This window comes from Penicillium taxi, assembly GCF_028828555.1.
Source record: "Penicillium taxi strain IBT 34144 chromosome Unknown utg000004l_segment0_segment0, whole genome shotgun sequence".
Taxonomy (NCBI): Eukaryota; Fungi; Ascomycota; class Eurotiomycetes; order Eurotiales; family Aspergillaceae; genus Penicillium; species Penicillium taxi.
This window is the reverse complement of record NW_026643206.1, coordinates 5,627,867-5,644,867: the sequence shown is the minus strand read 5'-3', so window position 1 is coordinate 5,644,867 and position 17,001 is coordinate 5,627,867. Positions and strand designations below refer to the sequence as shown.

At 46.8% G+C, this 17,001-nt stretch overlaps 5 protein-coding genes across 5 annotated transcripts; 4 read left to right on the top strand and 1 right to left on the bottom strand.

Annotated features, from left to right (window-relative positions):
• Window positions 1-623: 623 nt before the first annotated feature.
• N7495_006982 (uncharacterized protein) lies at window positions 624-3,585 on the top strand (the record flags this gene model as incomplete). The annotated part of the gene is made up of 2 exons (XM_057209633.1): window positions 624-883; window positions 963-3,585. 2 exons carry the CDS (start codon window positions 624-626, stop codon window positions 3,583-3,585), a joined length of 2,883 nt encoding a protein of 960 aa, XP_057063407.1.
• Window positions 3,586-4,863: 1,278 nt separating this feature from the next.
• On the top strand, window positions 4,864-5,836 carry N7495_006981 (uncharacterized protein; the record flags this gene model as incomplete). Its single annotated transcript, XM_057209632.1, has 3 exons — window positions 4,864-4,921; window positions 4,982-5,221; window positions 5,298-5,836. The coding sequence occupies 3 exons, from the start codon at window positions 4,864-4,866 to the stop codon at window positions 5,834-5,836; spliced, it is 837 nt and encodes a 278-aa protein (XP_057063406.1).
• Window positions 5,837-6,657: 821 nt separating this feature from the next.
• N7495_006980 (isopenicillin N synthase family dioxygenase) lies at window positions 6,658-7,840 on the top strand (the record flags this gene model as incomplete). The annotated part of the gene is made up of 3 exons (XM_057209631.1): window positions 6,658-6,984; window positions 7,061-7,358; window positions 7,461-7,840. The coding sequence occupies 3 exons, from the start codon at window positions 6,658-6,660 to the stop codon at window positions 7,838-7,840; spliced, it is 1,005 nt and encodes a 334-aa protein (XP_057063405.1).
• Window positions 7,841-9,377: 1,537 nt separating this feature from the next.
• N7495_006979 (cytochrome P450) lies at window positions 9,378-10,965 on the top strand (the record flags this gene model as incomplete). Its single annotated transcript, XM_057209630.1, has 5 exons — window positions 9,378-9,645; window positions 9,705-9,861; window positions 9,938-10,261; window positions 10,326-10,355; window positions 10,413-10,965. 5 exons carry the CDS (start codon window positions 9,378-9,380, stop codon window positions 10,963-10,965), a joined length of 1,332 nt encoding a protein of 443 aa, XP_057063404.1.
• An 886-nt stretch (window positions 10,966-11,851) lies between these two features.
• N7495_006978 (ZEB2-regulated ABC transporter 1) lies at window positions 11,852-16,583 on the bottom strand (the record flags this gene model as incomplete). Its single annotated transcript, XM_057209629.1, has 6 exons — window positions 11,852-13,101; window positions 13,169-13,559; window positions 13,619-14,501; window positions 14,569-15,519; window positions 15,589-15,756; window positions 15,814-16,583. 6 exons carry the CDS (start codon window positions 16,581-16,583, stop codon window positions 11,852-11,854), a joined length of 4,413 nt encoding a protein of 1,470 aa, XP_057063403.1.
• Window positions 16,584-17,001: the final 418 nt, after the last annotated feature.

Genomic DNA, 17,001 nt, shown 5'->3' with positions numbered 1-17,001 from the left:
AAAGATTTGTAAGTTCTGATCAGAAGAAAGCTAGTCAGTCCTCGATAAACAAATACTATGTGTTGGCTGTTTTGAATATAATCCAGAAGAAAGCTCAAAGGGGTTCGGGTTCGTCGCTTCCTATCACCAACGATATTAAGTTCGAAATTACAGAAAGCCAATAGTCCGATGTTTTAAGTTGAAAAAGACCCATCTGACAGTCTTTGGCCAGTCATCTCGACCGGCCTAACTTTTCTGGCTTTCAGATTGAATTCTCGGCCAACCCGAGAAGCGTGGAAGTAAATAAGCGACGATAAGTGCTAATCTAATGATTTCATTGGTTGAGTTCTCTCTCGTACCTGATGTAAAGTTAAATAAGCGGGTCAGGGACTTCGTATACTTCGTAGCTGTTTACCCTTATACTCTACCAGGTATATAACGTGGCTGATAATCTACATTGCACTGTCTACGAGGGGTTTCACTCGACTTGTCGCTCCCTGCTTCTCTATCCTCAGTCATTCTTTAAGCTGAGCAGTCATTCATTCAATCACATTCATTAAATATCTAAACAATTGCCTCTTAGGGTAATACGGGCTACACCCCTGCCAAAAATCTACATTTATCTGATCAGGGCCGCCTCAATAATGCACTTTACCACGACATCTACGGTTAGCGCACTGCTGTTCTCGACCTCTCTTGTCGGCTCAGCATATGCCATTGGCACTAGCCCTGTTCCCGTTGTTATCGAGACTGAGACTTGTACCCCGGTTGAGCCCAACCACTTCGAGAATCCATCCTTCGAAACTGGCGACTTGACTGACTGGATTAATTATCGTGCCAACCTTACTCCAGATACCGGCACGGTTGTATCAGGCAGTGATGCTACTGATGGCGATTATTATTTGTAAGTATTGAAACAAACACATCAGGATGGCCTCCCACCGTCATCTATAGATAATTATGACTAACCTGTCTCAAACTAGCGCTGTTGAAAGCACAAGCATTTATACCTACGTGAAACAGACTGTGACGGGGCTTGATACATCTTCCACGTACACGTTATCCGCAAACTATAAATTTACTGTCGCTCCCCCCGATGTTCCCGATCCTAGGAGAACCTGCTATGTCGCTTTTGCGCAGAACTTTTGGTACGCTTGGATAGTTGGCAGGCAAACAGCGACCGTGAATGGGGAGTGGAATACTCTCACAACAACTTGGACGCCCACCTCGGATACTGCGACAGTTTTCTTCATCTATGCATGCACTATCAACACCGGGTTTGAATTGGATAATCTTAAGCTCAAGGGTGTCAATGATGCTCCAACGAGTACTTGCGTCACGACCACTTCCACTTCAACACCAGCTATTATTCCTTTTTCTTCAACACCAGCTGCGATCTCCTCACCCATCGTGCCCTCCTCTATTGTGAGCTCCAGTTATGTGGCTAGCTCCTCCAACATCCCTTTGTCCACTGCCACACCAAGCCCTAGCAAGCCTGTCAAGTCGAGCCCTGTTTCATCTTCTCCTATACGGACTCCGACTTTGCCTCCTAGCACTTCGCCGTCATCTAGTCCAGTTTTCTTGAGCAGTCAGCCTATAAGCTCTACTCCTGTTCGTTCTTCTCCCAGTACCGCACCCTCTAGTCATGTGACAAGCTCTTCTAGCGGCATCGTGTCTACTGTTACACCGAGCTCTAGCAAGCCTGTCAAGTCAAACCCTGTTTCCTCTTCTCCTGTGCGGACTCGGACTTTGCCCCCTAGCAATTTGCCGTCATCTATTCCAGTTCCTTTGAGCCGTCGGCCTATCAGATCGACCCCGGCTGCATCTATAGTTCCTGCTTCTTCATTGCCGACACCGAGCAGCTCAGGTCTTCCTCCCAATGGCTCTGGCTCAGGTTCTGGCTCTGGCTCTAGCTCTGGCTCTGGCTCTGGCTCCGGTTCTGGCTCTGGCTCCGGCTCAGGTTCAGGTTCAGGTTCTGGCTCAGGTTCAGGTTCTGGCTCCGGTTCTGGCTCTGGCTCCGGCTCAGGTTCTGGCTCCGGCTCTGGCTCTGGCTCCGGTTCTGGCTCTGGCTCCGGTTCTGGCTCTGGCTCCGGCTCAGGTTCTGGCTCCGGCTCTGGCTCTGGCTCCGGTTCTGGCTCTGGCTCCGGTTCTGGCTCTGGCTCCGGCTCAGGTTCTGGCTCCGGCTCTGGCTCTGGCTCCGGTTCTGGCTCTGGCTCCGGCTCAGGTTCTGGCTCCGGCTCTGGCTCTGGCTCCGGCTCTGGCTCTGGCTCCGGCTCTGGCTCTGGCTCCGGTTCTGGCTCCGGCTCAGGTTCAGGTTCTGGCTCCGGCTCTGGCTCCGGTTCTGGCTCTGGCTCTGGCTCTGGCTCTGGCTCTGGCTCTGGCTCTGGCTCCGGCTCAGGTTCTGGCTCTGGCTCCGGTTCTGGTTCTGGCTCCGGTTCTGGCTCTGGCTCCGGCTCAGGTTCTGGTTCTGGCTCTGGCTCCGGCTCTGGCTCCGGCTCTGGCTCCGGCTCCGGCTCTGGCTCTGGCTCTGGCTCTGGCTCTGGCTCTGGCTCTGGCTCTGGCTCTAGCTCGATTGTTGTTGGTACTCCTGGCTTCCCGACTACCGAAGGTGCTCGCCCTACCGGCCTGTCTTCATCTGGAGCTAGTAGTGGCTCTGTCGTAAGCAGTACCTTTGAGGCCGTCTTTACTACTTCTACTGTCTTTGCCACTCACACATCCACTGTGACTGCATGCCCCTCGTCTGTAAAGGATTGCCCGGCTTCTGAGAAATCAACTTATGTGACTACCGAGACAGTAGTGGACTATACCACTATTTGTCCAGTAACTGCTACCGAGACTGCCAAGGCAACTGAAGAGGTTACTCCTACAGGTGTGCCTGGTACTCCAGGTGTTACGGCCGCAAGCATTGCGTCTGATACTAGATTTACTACTTCTACTGTCTTTGCCACCCATATATCCACTGTCACTGCATGCCCCTCGTCTGTGAAGGATTGCCCGGCCTCTGAGAGATCAACCTACGTGACTACAGAGACTATTGTTGACTATACCACTATCTGCCCTGTTACTGCTACCGAGACAGCTGGAAAGCATGCTCAGACCACTGTTCCCGCTGCCGCTGGTCCATTGGAGACCAGTGGATCTTCCGAATCCGGTTTCTCCTCCGCCTCTACCTCAAAGGCCTCTGCCAATCAGCTGAGTTCATCTGTCTCTTATATAACTGAGATCTCTACCATCACTGGCTGCCCATCTGCGGGAATCTGCGCTCCTTCAGAAGCGATTACATACGAAACCACTGAAACTATTGCTGTATCAACCGAGATTGTCACACTTACCCCTGCTGAGACTTCTAGCACCACTGCTACTCAGATTGTTGCTATTGGTGCAGAAACAACAACTATCAGCCGCAATACTACATCCCTTAAGCCTTTCTCGTCTGGCTTCTTCAGTGTGGGTGCTTCGTCAGTTCCTTACGCCGGATCTGGCTCGGTCTCTTCTCCCACGACCAGCTCCTTCGCCCCTATTTACACTGGCTCTGCCTACACATTCACTCTTTCTTCCGGCATCTTGTACGCACTTACATTCTTTGCTGTGGCGATTGTTCTCTAATTGCCCTGAGGCCCGGTATACTCCGGCATACTCTTGAGCACATTAGGTACTTGCTACTTAATTCTTTAATATTTCATGAAATTTTTCGATTCAGTCGACGAGTGGAATTCAATTGCTTTCAAATCCTTTTTTACTTTCTCATGGTACCACGGAGCACTCTAAGAGAAATATGTTGCTTATGAAATTCGGAAATCTTTAGGCTCAAAAGTTTGAAAATTGTTTGTGTTTATGTTCTACCCAAGTATTTCATCCACTACATAACCTTAAAATAGGAAGATCAGAGCAGCAGGAAGTAGAATACACTTGAGAACTTTCCAAGGTTGGCATAATTTCCAAGGTTGTAGGTGGCCAAGTGGTCGATACCTAGCGTTCAAGTCACTCGATTCCCTTAAGAGGCGCGTACAGGAAGCATATTTCGACGTTGTTATCTATGGATGCGACTCAAATTGTGAGGGCTGTGAGTAAACCCATATCATAGTTGTCTGTTTTAATCAGCTGACTATACTCTATCCATCCATTAGATATGAGTTATTAAAAGTCGGATAAAGGGTATGGAATTTGCAACGAAAGTGGTTTAGCTTGTTGAGATATTGAAGGTTTCAGTTCTACAGACGAGTCATGGACTCCTGCATAAGTAGTGTCCCTTTCCAGACTTTGGTTGGTTCCCTCACGCATATTTCTCCCCTCCCCCTTTCAAAAGTGCACTCTACATTGGTTTTCGTTATTTAAATCCAAATATCTCTCAATATGAGCCCTCAGTCCCGTACCTGTATAGCATTCAAGGTCGTAACTATATCCGAAAAATATTTAACTAGTTACTCATATAACTATGGTAAATATATATACCTGTTCTATGGACCCTAAACCTGTACGCATCGATAACCCCGCATGACTAGAGTGTATGTATTTCTATCCGATTTAGGTCATTAGGGCCAAGGAAGTAGCTAGCAATTTCTGTTTATGTAAATTAGCAGCCCTGGAGAGTTTGTGTAGTTATTATCCGGAGATTATTATACCGGAGAGTAGATTGAAATTGCCGAAGTTCGTTACTTGTCGTCTTTCATTTTACAGAAATGTTTCCTATTGGTGAAAAGACCTTGGAACAGTAGAGAAGTATCCACCTTAGCGCATTGAAGTATGTACTTGACAGTTACTTGATACACAGGTCAACTAGTACCCCTAGAGCATGTCCTGTCAAAATTTCCAACAATCAATTAACCCATTAATTGGTAGTCTCAATCATCCCAAATCTATACTTCGGACTTCATACAATCCATCATGGCATCTATTGACAGCAAGACGCTTGTTCTCATCACTGGCGCCAATACCGGTCTAGGTAGAACAAGACAGCCCAATGGACGGCCATTTGAAACTAACTTTTTGATTATTGCTATAGGATTTGAAGTATCCAAAGTTCTTTTTGCCGGTTCTCATCCCTACCATATCCTCATCGGATGTCGCGGCGATGTTGGTCGTGCGAGCGACGCTATATCAAAGTTGAAGGAACTATCTCCAAACAGTGCATCAAGCGCGGAGCCACTTTCTGTTGATATTTCATCAGATGAGTCGATCGCCACGGCTTTCAAGCAAGTCAGTGAAAAATTCGGATATGTCGATATCCTTGTGAACAATGCAGGTAAGAGATAAAACTCACCATAAACTGCTTATCACGTGAAATACTTCCTTCAATACTAACGATACTATCTCCACAGGCCTAGCCCTAGATACAGCTGTAGATACCGACCAGCTCACCCTGCGCGAGGGTTGGAACGGGACTTATGACGTTAACGTTACTGGGACCCACCTCTTCACATTGACCTTTGCGCCTCTCCTACTCGCATCAAAGGCTAATTCTGCTCGACTCATCTTCATCACGAGCGGTCTGTCATCTGTTGCCGAGCATGCGACTGGCGTGAGTCCAAAATATTCACTCCCAGTTGCGGGTTGGCCGAAGCCAGACAGCTTGTGGCTGCCGTACCGTGTGAGTAAGACAGCTATGAACATGATGGCGACTGAGTGGGGGCGGATTCTACGGAATGATGATGTTGCAGTATTTAATGTATCACCTGGATTCCTGAACACTGGGCTAGGAGATAACCGCACTACCGGTGAATGGAGAGACAAAAGTGTGATGGGAGCTATTGAGCCAGCTATTGGAGCTGCTTTCTGTGCGGATGTTATTGGAGGCAAGAGAGATGATCAGGCTTGGCCTACTAGGGTGATACGGAAAGACAACTTGCAGCCGTGGTAGAGTCTGTTATCAAATTATCGCCTTAAAGATAGTATTCAAAGGTACCCAAGATGAATTTGGATGATGAGGATGTGCTTTATCATTACTGAAGGTATTCTAGGGATTGATCAGGACTTATATGAGGCCAAGGGACTTAAATATAATGGAGCGAACGCAATCTAAAATATACTATACTGACTGTGAATATGAAAACCCAATAATGAAGACTATCTGAGGTTGGTTTAAGTAGTGTAATGGGGAACGGGGCCTCCGTATTGCATTGGTCTGCGAAACCAGATACTCCCCAGATGGGCGCAGGGGTCGGAGGGGTAGTGGGAGACGAAGAAGGAGACCTAGGAGAAGCTCGGAGGAGAAGGAGTCTGGTGGTCTGATCTCTAAACCAAATCACTTATAGTTAGTTATACACATCCTGCTTAGTCAACTTGTCTACTACAGTAGGTAGGGGAAAAATATTCATGTATAGTTTCAAGGCACTAACAAATTGCCAATGAGAAAGATTCCGCAGTCCTAGCATTTTAGTCTCGGTCAATTACTAGAGATTTGTTAATTTCAGAAAATCATTCTCGGAACATATTATTAGCCTCGGATACATGTTGACATATTTCAGGCGTCAGCTGATATTACTGGCTCAACAGGGACCAATCTGTATCCCGGTAGAGCTGAGAAAATATGTTGGGAAAGAGAGATGCCTTGGTATGTCAGCAGACAGAGACTGGAATTATATTAGTACGAGCCTTTGGAAGGCAGAACCCACCTGAAATAATGATCAATTTTCTTGTCAGCACACCTGAGTCTCATTAACCCAATCAGAACGAAAGATAATGGACACTTTCAGCAACTCCCCAGCTATTCCAACCGTGGATATAAGTGCATTCCTCCACCCAAGCTCTACAGAAGAGGAACGAAAGAATGTCGTCAAGCGTGTCAGTAATGCTTGTCACACATACGGATTCTTCAACCTCATTGGGCATGGCATTCCCAAATGTGACTTAGAAGAGGCTTTTGAGATTAACAAGATGTTTTTCGCCTTGCCTGAAGAAAAGAAGATGGAGGTTTGGATCAACAAGTCTTTTGGTCGTTCCTTCAGAGGCTACGAACCTCCTGGAATCCAAACTCATCAAGAGGGCCTACTTCCTGATAGTAAGGAGGTATGAGAGCCAAAAATTCCACAATTTCAACTTTCCTTGCAATCATCCAAAGAGAAGCTAAGTGAGATCTTTTCAGACTTTCATGGTCGGGCGAGAAGTCTCGACAGATGACCCTGACTGTGGTAGCTTCTCGACCGGCCCAAACCTATGGCCCTCCAGTCTGCCAAAGGATAAATTTCAGGATCGTATCATGGCTTATCAGGGTAAGATGCTTGCGCTAGTCAGCAAAATGTTAGATATTCTTGCTCTGGGACTTCCCACAGAATGGGGCTGCCCGCCAGATGTGTTCGATTCATTACTGGATAAGCCATCGATCCCAATGAGGTTCCTGCATTACGGGCCAGTGCCAACCAAAGACGACCGTCAGTTTGGAGGTAAGTGACACAGGCTTCCCGCGTATAGATAAACCTAGTAGCACGAAGTTCAAGCGTACGCAGCGTTTGGATGAGCAAGATTGCTGACTATATCATTCGTAGTCGCTGACCACACTGACTTCGGATGCGTATCTATTATCCTCCAGGAACCTGAAACCACAGGTCTGGAGGTTTACTACCCACCAGCTGAGGCTTGGGTCTCCGTTCCTGTGGTTGAGGATGCGTTCGTGGTCAACATGGGCGATATGATGCAAAAGTACACGAGCGGCTACTACCGCAGCGCACGGCACCGTGTCCAGACCAATCGAGACAAGCACCGCCATAGCGTGGCATTTTTCCTCAATGGTAACCTGAAATTGAAAGCCAAGGCTTTGGATGGATCAGGGGTCGAGACGGTTGTTGGTGAACACATCTCTGGTCGACTTATTGAGACTATGGGCGCCACTGGCAAGTTGCTTCAGCGAGAGGCTGTTACTGCCTAGAGCTGAAAATATATCCATAAATTTAGCATGGATCTTATAATCCTGTGTAGTATCTGCCACTACCAGGCGGACGATTCGCGTTTTTGAGTCTATTCTATCCCATTTAAATGTTGCTTTGCTGCTTTTAAGATATTTAAATGGCTTCCTATTGGAAGGCCCGAGGCTTTCCTAGATACGTACGTAAGTAGACAGCTGGCACCTGGGCAGCTCTTGCTCCCTCTACTTCTTAGAGTTGTTACAGGTAAAGCGACCGTATTTATCTTCCAGCCTGTATCTTCATGCCATTTTTCAAGCGCATGGTTAAAGCCATGCTTCGTTTTCAGCTACTCGACCCTGATACTTGGTGTGTGTTTGTTAGACTTTATTCTCCAGTTTTTTTTTCATTTAATGCCACTTGAGTCCTACTTGAGTCTTCAAAAATAGGATTATTGAGAAAGTAACAATAGATTTCAGGTTAAAAAGTCAGCGAGGGTGGTGAAGTTATGTAGTACTGGAATAATTACCGGATATTAAGCCCTTCATGTCTAACTGATATTTAGGCTTGATACCTAGGCTTCCGTCATACAATTTTAAACATTTTCCATCGAATAATTAATTTTATAGGGGCTTTACTTATTTTTATAGTCGGAAATAAGATCAGTGAGCTTTCAAGAATGAAATATACATCCCAAATACTACACAAAGCTTATGTAGTACAGCTTTGGAAGTACCTAATCTGTAAGCAGGAGGCCCTGGATCTAAGGAGTCTGGGCCCTAATTTTTAGGTAGTAGTCAAATCCACGTCCCTCACAACTGTTGTCCAATAATCTTCGGGAAATGATGTATAGTAATGACTGCTCACCACACTTACTCATGGATATTTTAATCTCCATTTGAAAGATGCAATGATGTAAATCATAAATGACTTTGGGACTTAGATTGTTATCTGAATTATTACCGGAGACTAAAAAACAATCCGGAGAAATCCACCCATATAGCACCCACCAATCAACTTCCAGATGCAGTAATTGATTTATGCTGACCTTGTCATAGTACCGTTCATAGAGACTCAGAGATATAGCACTTGGGAAAACCATCTACCTTCAAGCCCAACAAGCTCACCATAGTCCATCGACGGAACCGGTTCGTATATCGCAAACAGACCTCCATGGACACCCCGATGATGCTAGCAGCAGCGCTGCTAGGCGTTTTATGCCATCAGAGCTTCATGAAACAGATTGAGGTTGACAGCTGGGGCTGGGAAATGACGATCTCGTATTTCAGCGGGCTTGCTGCCATCCTCATCACTTACATACAGCCAGAATCAAGCAACATGGGGGTCTTAAGTGCAATTCTCCAAACATCTGCAATCGGCTTGAGCTTCCTTGTGGGTCTATACAGCAGTTTACTGCTATACAGGGCATTTTTCCACCGACTTGGTCGATTTCCGGGACCTTTTGCAGCGCGTCTGTCGAATGTATATCAGTGTGTAGTCCCAGAGGCGTGACCAAACAGCTTAGCAGATAAGAATACTGACGGAATTGGAAGTCTCCATTCAATGATTAGTACCGACATGAAATACCACCTTCACGTTCAGAAACTCCATTCTCATTACGGCGACTTCGTGCGTACGGGGCCGCGTGAACTTACAGTACTACGCGCTTCAGCCGTCGACCTCATCTATGGTCCTTCTTCAAAGTGTACAAAAGGTACCTGGTACAATCAAAATTCTGGCGATGCGGACAAATGTGGAATTGAAAATGTTCGTGACAAGGAAAAGCACCGTATTCGTCGTAAGGCGTGGGATATGGGGCTTGGATTTCGAGGTATGATCCCCGTAATGAATATCTGGTCACTGTTACCCATCTTTCTAACATTTGAGAAGCGCTTGAGTTGTATGAAAACCGGGTGGCCGACAAAGTAAAACAGCTTATGAAGCGAATCGGTTCGGGAAAGCCAGTTAATGTCACCCAAGACAATATCTTCTTTGCTTGGGATGTGATGGGAGAAATATCATTCTCCAAGGATTTCAAGATGTTACAGTAAGAAATGATATACATGCTTCCTGAGGAATGCCTGAGAAACTTCGACGCCTTATTGACTGACCTTATATCATAGCACTGGGATAGAGCATCCCGCAGTGGACGGTCTTCATTGGGCTATGGCTACAGCCGGAGTAGTGACAACCTTGCCGTGGCTTATGAACATGTTGAGGGTAATCCCCGGCGCTACGGGAAAATTTGAGCACTTTGCCAGGTGGTGCTCGGAGGAGCTCGATATGAAACGAAAGGCTCTGGCCCTGGAGAAAGCTAGTGGCGAGTCAAAAGAATCACAGGACGTGATGTCATTTATCATCAAGGCTCAGCAAGAAGGAGAGCGATCAGCTCCACCAACCGAGTCCGCGATCAGGGAGGATGTTCGTACGTTAGTTTCTGCTGGAAGGTTGGTTTTACTCACGTTTCACATGTTGATGAACCTTGTCATCGATACTAATCTTATTATACAGTGATACTGTTGCAATTGCGTTTACAAATTTGTAAGGACCTTTGATGTTGACACCTAGTTGTAAGCTAATCCAGTCATTCGGAAATAGTCTCTACTTTATGGTCAAGTATCCAAAAATCTACAAAAAGCTCCAAAATCTGGTCTCAGCAGAGTTCCCTTCAGGTCCCAGTACTTGGAATTACAAAAGAGCCAGGAAAATATCCTACATTGACAAGTTGATCCACGAGACACTACGTCTTCGCCCTCCGGTTCCAATGGGGTTTCCCCGTCAAACACCGCCAGAAGGACTCCAAATTGATGAAGTTTTTATCCCCGGGGATGTTATTGTCAACGTACCCACCTGGTCACTCCAGCACGACGAGCGGTATTTTGAATCTGCGACAGAGTTTGTTCCAGAGCGGTGGGAGGGCGACTTGAGCTCTGAAAAAGCCGCGTATTTGCCGTTTCAGCGCGGACCATTTACATGTGTGGGTAAGTCAATGGCTATGATGCAGATGCGGATGCTCATATCATCTGTGGCGCTCTCATATGATGTGGCTTTCGCACCGGGAGAAGATGGGTTGGAGTTTTGGGATGGTGCAAAGGAGACATTGACTTTGTGGATTCCTGGGTTGGAGATGGTCTTTACACCCAGATCTTAGTAATTAATTCGATTATATCAACTTCCAGGTTTAAAATCAGAGCTGGTTGCCCTTCCAGGGCCGAAAATACAATTTTAGTGTAATGATCATTTTAATTGGCTTCTTTTCATCAACTAGTACTCGACAAGAAAAGCAGATACGCAGGAAAGAGTTATAGAGACGATTATTGTGATGATGAAAGGAATCCAAAAAAGAAAAGGAAAAAAGATTCAAAGCACGTTTGCGCCATGAATCCGATTGACAGAAAGTTGCGTTCACGAATTCTTATAGACAATTAGCATCTTCAGGGCTTCATGAAATATATATCTAAGCGGGAAAAGCAGGTAATTCATGGACTAATGACTTATGATGAACTTTCAAGTAACGATTTAGGCAAGATCAACAGCAGGTCAGCCATCCTGAGGTCTTGTCACTACAAACATGAAACCTGTCGTTGACAATACTGGAAGATATCTGTTGGAATATGGAACAAAGCAGTCATGTGATCAAATTGTTACTATATAATAGATAGCAAACTAAGAATGAAAACCAGACTTTACAACCACTTCAAGAGGACACAAAGATATCATAGGGGCGTAAAGCGTTACCTGTGATAGGTGTCAGAAGTGGGCGTCAGCCTCATCACCTTTATCGAATAGCTATTCCACACTTGGTACAGGTGTACCGACAATATCCCTTTCATTTCCAAAAATTCCAGCTATAGCTTGTTTTGTCAAGTGATTGTGTCGTCTGCCTAGGTAGTGATTCATCGATCAATTGATACATTCCGAAGCAAAAATTTGCAGATGATATTAAAGCCTTTAATGTGGCACTAGTGTACATGTATGAATTACAATGCAATGTAGAAAAGAAGAAAAGAAAACTGATAATATCAACCCCCAGCCTCCTACAGCTTGTTCTTACCCTTCGGCATTCGCGCCACCCAGTACAAGACTAACGCCGCTGCAATATTAAAAGCGACATAGGCCCACATGATACCAAAGTTCCGCCACCGAGTGCCATAATCAGAGTGAATAGCAGCCAGGTACACGTTTGTTTCCTTCACCTTGCAGAACTGGCAGTTGCTCGTGGCGTTCATGTCCAGAAGATACCCGCCTGCCTCCGAAATATGCTGCGACATGTAGTCACCACATGTCTGGCCTTGAGGCGGGTTGACAGTGGTGAACTCGTTGGTAGCACAAGTCACATTGACATTGGCCAGACCCGTTGAGAGAACTGCGGAGACATAATACGACAATGGCGAGGCGCGGTAGAGAAAGATCCAGAACCGAGGCATCTGATCCGGGGAGGCCAAGACACCGCAAAAGAAAAAGGCCAAAACAAACATGAAGTTGGCTATGTTTCCGGCATCGTCGGTTGAGCCGGCGAATGAGATGCAGAAGTGTGCAAATGTAGAAACCCACATTAAGAACACCCAGACAAGAAGCCACATCAGTGCGCCTCTTTCAGTGCCCTGTTCAGCAGCTTCGGCATTTTTGTAAAAGCCAATCGGGTAGTAGAAAAGCGCCCACATAAATACTGAAGCAAGCGTGTACCAAGGGATCTCTGAAAGAATCTGGCTCACCATGAACACTTTCCAGCTGTAAGCTTTGGAAGGCCTCTCTCGGGCCTCATATAATGAGCGTTGCGCGATAAACTGAGGAAATTGCTGGTCCACAAGCTGCCCAACAATACTCATCAGCTCGAAGATAGCAAACATCTGATTTTGCAGGCCCTGAATGCTCAGAGGAGAGTTAAGGAAGACAAGTCCAAGGAATAAGCTGGTAACGATGCAGAGGAGAAGCTTGGAGTAGATGTATGAGGGAGTGCGCCATGTGTGTTGGAATGCGCGCTTTGTAACCACGAGGAACTGGAAATAAAGGGATGTTGCAAATTCGTTATACACAGTTGGATCAACCTCGGTTTTCGACGACACCGATGATCTCTTTTCTCGGAGCTGATCTAGCTCGTTGTGGATGCTGCGGTATTCGGGGCTGGAACGCCATTTTTCGTGCCAGTCAATTGTAGAATCGCTGCCAGGTGCTGCTCCAATAGCCTCAAGCATCCACTCTCCTGGATTTGCACCAGGTGGACAGGGTTTGGCGCCGTTGTGCTCGAAGTAACTGGTTAGTGTGTTTGAATTTTCGCCAATGTCACCTGTGCTCAAAAGGGCTCACGTTAGAATTGTCATAGACCCATTATACATGGTATTGGTCACACTCACCAAAATAAACCGTTTTACCACCTCCTGAGAGGAGGAGAAGGCGGTCAAATCGCTGGAACAACATGGCAGAGGGCTGATGAATCGTACAAAGAATTGATTGACCAGCTTTGGAGAGTTTGGTAAGCAGATCAAGAATGGCCCAACTTGTTTGTGAGTCAAGGCCTGAGGTAGGCTCGTCGATGAAAAGTAACAGCGGTGGTTTTGCGGCCAGTTCAATTCCAATAGTTAGACGCTTGCGTTGCTCAACGTTGAGGCCTTCACCTGGCTCGCCAACAATAGCGTCCGCATACTCCTCCATATCAAGGAGCTGGATCACTTCATCGACATAAGCCAACTTTTCGGCCTTTGGGGTACTTTCCGGCTGCCGTAGAAGGGCAGAGAATTCTAGAGCCTAAAATAGACGCTAAGGTTAGTCGGTGGATAGAAATGTATTTTAGACGCTGAGCTCACCTCTCGGACGGTACTTGATTCAAGATGCAAATCCTGCTGTTGCGCGTAGCCTGTCTTGCGCTGGAAGCTCTTATCCCGAGGTTTTCCGTCAACCAGCATCTCCCCTGTGAGAACACCCAGGCCACCGGTGCGGTCCGCAAGACAATCCAAGAGTGTTGTTTTACCAGCGCCAGAAACGCCCATGAGAGCTGTCAAAGTACCTGGCTTCACCCAACCATCGACATTGTTGAGAATACGCCGAGGCTTGTCCTTGATCTTGATGTCATAGCATATGTTGCTCCAGTGAAACACACCTTCTGAACCCTGAAAAGCTCCTTCCTTTGTAGAGCCGTAATCGTTGCTTGAGCTCTCCAAGACAGTTGCAACAGGACCCGAAAGAGATCCCTCGATGTCTTGGGTGCTTTTGGTAGGACCTTTGGGGACGAAGCCTCGACGGAAGACCAGGACTTCTCCCTTAGACTTCTTTGCGGTCACGTACTCACTAGCCAGGAAGTAGACCAGATGGTTGAAGATTATCATTGCGATAATGATACCAAAGTTGCGCCATTTATGAACGTTGTCATAGCTGTAGGCGGAGTTGATATACGCATCACCATTGACATGGGGCTCACCGGGCACAGCGCCAATTGCGTCGCATGCGACGTTCTTGGTACCGGGAATCCCGTAACTGGGGATGTACGATGAACAAGTGAAGTTTCGGCCATGGTACTCGTTGACCATCAGCGCTTCATAGCCATATGCGACAGGATTGAGGTAATTAATCCATCGGCACCATGACAACATGTAGCGAATTGGGACGACAAATCCTGTGAATACAAGCAGGGCAAGCATCAGAATCGAAGCTGGAACCATTGCCTGCTGCTCTGTTCGGGAAAACGCGCCGCTGAAAACCAAGTTAGCTCCTTTTCCTCTTCCCTTGGTGTATGGACAGCGATATTGCGGCAACTTACATGAATCTAAAGATTCCAGACATGGCTAAAACAATTGAAAAGACCACCATGAGATAAAAGAAGAAATTACCTGGATGCCGGTTCAAATTTGTCATGAAGTAGAACACCAAATTGAAGGAAATGCAGCCTGTGATCTTCATAGGCAAATCCACGAGTACTGATGCATATGATTCTGCTGATGGGTGATAGAACGCGTAGCGGGCTTGTTTCTCAACAATCGGCCGCTGTGCATACAAAGTCATAACCTCTAAAATAGAGGCAAATGCATTGAACAGAATTGCCATGAAAAGAACGACGGCCCGGCCATAAAACGATGCTGTCGTCGGGCCCATGTTGTAGAACAGAGACGAGATTATGAGTGCCATGATGACATTTCCAATCATGACCCAGATTGATGGCCAAGGATCTGCCCAAAATCTTCTCCATCCTCGCCACATACAGAGCCTCACCTGCTGGGAGTATGTCAAAGTGAATGGAGAGTTCAGGCGCTGACCCTTAGCCTGGTGGCCCTTCTTCAGCTCTCGATAAGTCACTGCATCTGGACCATTGATCGGGTGCTTGGACTTGTATTCTTCAATCTCTTGTTGAAGGAGTTTATATTCTCTGCTTTTTTTCCATGCAACTGCAAATTCCTCGGCCTTTCGTGGTGGGTTGCAGCCGGCACGAGCGACGCGTTCAGCTGGGAATGCCATGGATGTCAGAAAGTCGGGCGTTGTTTGCCGAGCTGGACACTCGAATCCGAGATTGATAAAGTAATCCTTGGCTTGAGAAGCAGATCCAAAGAAGATCTGTTGCCCTTCATAGATAACCATAGCTTTGTCGAATAAGTCGTAGGCACTCTGTGGGGCTTGGTACATTGATACCGCGCAGGTCTGACCGAATACCTCGGACTGCAGTCGGAGAGTCTTACAGAATTCAACCGCATTAGCAGCATCTAAGCCACGAGTCGAGCTGGGAGCGGAGTCCATTGTTAGCTTTCGCTCGTGTTAAAGCATAAACATATAATTTAAAATCACTTACTTATCCCAACATTGGAATGGAGCGTTCGAAAGTGTCGCCTCTGCAATGGTGACACGTTTGCGCTCACCTCCGGAGACTCCACGGACAAAAGAGTCTCCAACTTTGGTGTGGTTGGTGTGGCTGATTCCATACATGGCCATCACGACATCACGGTAATGCTCGCAGTATCTATTCATACCAGTCAATTGAGTCTACACTTTAAGATGGAATCGATCAGGAACTCACTGTGTGCGCGTGATTCCCTCTGGCAGCTCCCTGGGACACCGCGCGTGGGCGGCAAATGTTAACGTCTCTTCCACTGTTAACATAGGAAAATGGACATCGACCTCCGCGGTGTAAATGGTATCACCCCTATGAGCTGTATGCATTTCCTCATCTGTTATTCCTTGGTAATTGAAGAACGAATTCTCGCCAATGTATATCCCGTTCCGTTCCCCTGAGATCGCCTTGAGAAACGACGAGCAGCCGGATCCTGGTGGGCCCAGTACGATGCACATTTCTCCGGGCTGTATAAGGCCGTCAAATTGTCGGAGAATATCTACTCGGCTTTGGCCAGAAGTGCTCGCACTAGGCCAAAGACGACGAGCGATCATTGCAGGCAAGGCCAGCCATATATTCCCAACAGTCTTTTGAAAGTCTGCCGCGGTGATGTAGCCGAAAACGTTCAAATCTTCGAAACATAAGCCGATTCTGCGAAAGTCCTGGCCACCCTTCTGAGCAGCTCGAGCGATATTGGTGGCCCACGAGCGGGCATTGAACTTACTACCGGATGAGTTGAGGGGAGATTCCAGATCATCGCTTCCGAATAGAGGGTTACCGTCAGAGTCATCAGTACTATTGCGGATAAATTCATCTGTTAGATCTTTCACTGCAGAGTGCCTGTGCTCGGTAGGCGTTGGTGTTCTCTGAGTTTCTGAATTTTCTCCGCTCGGGGTCTTTTCAGTCATGGACTGGGCCTTTTCCTGCAACGGATCTGAATCCGCAGCAGTCGACATAGTAATTAGACCGAACTTGGTGTAGCATGTACTTGAGAAAATCAGAAGGACTGCAGGAGTATTTGAGGCAATAAAGGAGACTCAAAATGACAATCCCCTTGGAGGTGAGATATCTTCAAAAATCTTATATTGTTGCTGGTAGTCGCTGCTGTGCATAAATCACGGATATACTTCTTCTCCTTAGAAGCGATACGGCCGAATCAGCTTAAATCCGCCAAGTCCGCCAATTCGGCCGAGCTAGAATATTGTCCGTCGCGACAACCCAACTTCGGCTGTACATGAATGGCTGACTAGGCTGCTTACTAGGCTGCTTACTATGCTTCACGTCACGACTTTACCTTATGGGCCAATAGTTTTCAAGTCCAGGCTGTTTTAGGGGAAATATACAGGTCCAATCTCGCTGCATGACACCTGTCAG